At 53.7% G+C, this 3,663-nt stretch overlaps 1 protein-coding gene across 1 annotated transcript in view; it reads left to right on the top strand.

Moving 5' to 3' along the window:
* Positions 1 to 848: 848 nt before the first annotated feature.
* BTNL10 (butyrophilin like 10) overlaps positions 849 to 3,663 on the top strand; it is a 29,676-nt gene continuing 26,861 nt past the window's right edge. The window contains exons 1-4 of the mRNA XM_029941731.1: positions 849 to 942; positions 1,161 to 1,514; positions 2,058 to 2,339; positions 3,586 to 3,659. Of these exons, the coding sequence (XP_029797591.1) occupies positions 849 to 942; positions 1,161 to 1,514; positions 2,058 to 2,339; positions 3,586 to 3,659 (804 nt within the window). The remainder of the gene's footprint in view (positions 943 to 1,160; positions 1,515 to 2,057; positions 2,340 to 3,585; positions 3,660 to 3,663) is intronic.

The following is a 3,663-nucleotide window of genomic DNA, read 5'->3' as shown; positions in this document are numbered from 1 at the left end:
CTTTAAGGGCACTCACCCACATGTCTGTGTCCTCCACCCATTCCCTATTCCAGAGGGGCAGGGAGGCCCCAGAGGCTTTCTCCAAAGGAAGACGAATGTGGGAGAGAATGAGACCATGTGCCAGCATACCCCCGCATGCCAATCCCGCAGGGCGGTGCTGGGCAGAATCTTCTAGACTGGCACATGCGGGTCAGAACACTTGTTCTGGAAGCTGAATTCACCATAAGTAATAAGGCTCAGGAGCAGGCTGGCCCTTCGGGCTTGTGTGCCTCCTCCTCCAACTGCAAGTTTTTTTGGGCTGTAAGGGGGTCGACAGAGGTCCTTCCGGGCTCAGGGTCACCTGACCAGGGGTGGATAATCTCCCCCAGCTTGCTTGTGTTCCATGACAGAGCACAGCCAGAGGTCGGCCAATGCTATGCAAGTAGGTGAGGAGACAGAGCCAGTTCATGGGGTGGGGGGGGGGAGGTGTCCATGGAATTCTGTGGACACATTACCAGTAGAAATGTCATTCCCCAGTAGGTGGACACAAGAGCATATGGCCAGTGTTGTGTGTCCATCTCTAGGATGAATAATGTGTGCAGGAGTAAGATGGGCCATGGTAGTGAAAAGGGACCTTTCCCCTGGCCCTTTAGCCTCTTAGTGGTGACTCATCTCTTACCAAGATAGGAGACAGAGAACAAGAAAGGGAGACAGAGACAGACAGACAGACTGAGAGACACAGAGAGACAGAAACAGGAGACACAGAGGCAGAAACAGAGTCACAGAAAGAAACTGAGAAAAAGAGAAACTAACGCAGTCCTGCCCTGTCTCCAGTGTCCTGGGCTCAGGCTTCTCTGTCTCCTGTAGGCATGGCAAAGACAGAAGGTCAAGGCATCACTCCACCCAGATTCTCCATCACCTTCCTCCTCCTGCAGCTTGCATTCTACAGCCTCACTGTCAATGGTAGGAGCACCCCCATGCCCCTGCCCCTTGTTTGGAGGGAGCCCCCTGCATGGACTGGAGCACAGGAGGGGACTGAGCTGGATCCAAGCAGTCCTTCCCTGGGGACTCTGGGCACTGGCTGGCAGTGGGGAGGGGAAAAGAACACTGGGGGTAGGCGGCTGGGCCCTCGTTCTCCTCTCACCTGGCCTAACCCATGTTTTCTGCTCTGCCCTCATAAGGGAAAGCCGATTTCTCTGTCTCTGGACCTGGCCAGCCGGTCCTGGCTGTGGTGGGGGAAAGTGTGGAGCTGCAATGCAGTCTGTTGCCCAATATCAGCGCAGAGCACATGGAAGTGCGCTGGTACAGGGAGCAGCAGTCCCCAGCCGTGCACCTGCTCAAGGAAGGCAGGGAGGTGCCCCAAGAGCAGATGACACAGTACCGGAACAGGACGGCCTTCCTGACCGCTGGGCTGGCCCAGGGCCACGCCTCGCTGACCATCCACAACGTCACCGTGTTCGATAACGGGACCTTCCACTGCATGTTCAAGGATGGCACGGTGTCTGCGAACACTACGCTGTGGCTGACGGTGGCAGGTGAGGGTCGCCGCGGGCCCCTGACCTTCTCCTGGTCTTCCCTAGAGCTAGCCCCGGCTCCAGACCGTCCCATGATGGCCCACAGCGTGTCCCACAGCAGGCACTGATGTGTCCGCCGCGGCCTGCGTGGGTCCCACAACATGTGCTTATGCATTTGCAGCGGCCTGAGCACGTCCCACAGTGGGCACAAACGTATTGTACCAGGTCTGGCAGGTTCGGGATGCCTGGCACGGTTTCTAATTTACCCCCACTCTTCTGGAGAAGGGGTAGGAGGGGTTAGGAGGGAAGAATCGAGGCAGAGAGAGACACAGAGAGGAAAAGACACTGGTTTTGCAATACAGGAAAGGTATTTGATCTTCCGGGGCCTTCTCTCTACTGTCCTTGCTTTCGGGGAAGAGAGTAACATATATATAGCAGATAAATATTGAGCAGAGTAAGAAGTCCATGAAAAACCCCAATAAATGATGGAAAGTCTCAGGATCTGTACTTTTCTGTCAGGAGTGGTAATGGTTCAGAGGCTGGCAAGGCTGTCTCTTCTCACAGGGCTGGGCTCTGAGCCCAGCATCCAGGTGCACACTGGCCAGGGTGAAGCTATTGAGGCACAGTGCACCTCGCAGGGCTGGTACCCAGAGCCCCAGCTGGAGTGGAGAGACTTCAGGGGACAGGCCCTACCCTCCAGGACGAATCACAGTGTCTCCCCAGCAACGGGCCTCTTTGTGGTGGTGTCCAACGTGACTGTCCAGGACAGGGCCGTGCGGGGCCTCTCTTGCTCCATCTCCAGCCCCCTCATCCAGGAGACGAGGGAGGCCAGGAGGCATCTGCCTGGTGAGTGGTCCACTGCACTCAGGCCTGAAGGGCTCTGAGCCCCGAGACCGTAAGTGTTAACATCGAATACCCCACATGGTTTGTCGTGATCAGAACTTGTAAGCTCTATGCCCCCAGCTTCCACGTACACAACACAGCAGTTAACTTTGCACCTTTGGACCCTCCTCCCCCTTTCTGTCCCCATCTCTCACCTCTGAAAACCACCAGTCTCTTCTCTGCATCAAGGAACTGGGCTTCCTGGTTTCTGGAGGTTTGGGGAGGGGTATTTTTTTTAAACAATTTATTATTTTTAGTTTTAAATGTTTGTTTATTTTTGAGAGAGAGAGAGAGTGCAAACTGGGGAGGGTCAGAGAGAGAAGGAGACACAGAACTCAAGAAAGCTCTAGGGTCTGAGTTGTCAGCACAGAGCTCGATGTGGGCCTGGATTCAGGAGCTGTGAGATGAGACGTGAGCCGAAGTGACAAATTCAACTGACGAAGTCACACGGGTGCTCCAGGGATAGGGGTGTTTTGTTTTAGTTTAGTTTTCACTTATCCCTGAGTTCCTACATATTTGTCCCTGACTAATTTTCCTCAGCAAACTGCCCTCAGGGTGCATCCATATTCTTGCAAATGCCTGGATTCCCTTCTCATTTCTGGCTGAATAGCATCCCATTGTATTAATATCCTCTTTCTCTGTATCCATTCTTCCATCGCTGGACACGTGGGCTCTTTCCATATCTTGGCTATTGTAAGAACATTGCAATAAACGTAGGAGTGCATTACCTTGCGGTTAGTATTTTTATTTTCTTTGGGTAAATACCGAGAAGTGGGACTGATGGATCCTGTGGCAGTTCTAGTTGTATGTTTCTGAGGAGCGCCGTCGTGCGCTCCACAGTGGCTGCATGGGTAGCTCCTTTCTGTGAGCACTAAGCGCATTCTGTTGTCTGGATGCGCCAGAGCCTGTCGAAGCATTCACCTTCTGAAGGACACCTTGGGGCTTTCAAGTTTCACTCTTTTCCTTCTAAACAACCACAAGCTTCCAGAAAGTTTGCAGGAATGATACACAGAATGCAGTAGTTAACCTTCTGCCACTTGTCTGCCGTCTCTCGCTCCTGTGTGTCTATCCAGATCTGTCTGTACACACACACACGTTTTGCACGCCGTGTCAGGTTAGTTCACAGGCACCTCCCCTGACCCAGGAACCCTGTGGGGTGTGTGTCCTAAGAACACAGGCCCTCTCTCACCCTGGTTTCTCGCCTCCCCAGTCACTGGCTTCGCTCAGTTGTCCAGAAGTTCCCCGTCAATGGCATGGAGGACAGTGCTGCCCGTGATCCTCACTGTGG

Source organism: Suricata suricatta, chromosome 6 (assembly GCF_006229205.1).
Source record: "Suricata suricatta isolate VVHF042 chromosome 6, meerkat_22Aug2017_6uvM2_HiC, whole genome shotgun sequence".
In the NCBI taxonomy this organism is placed as follows: Eukaryota; Metazoa; Chordata; class Mammalia; order Carnivora; family Herpestidae; genus Suricata; species Suricata suricatta.
The sequence above is the reverse complement of the archived record's forward strand: the minus strand, read 5'-3'. Positions and strand labels throughout refer to the sequence as shown.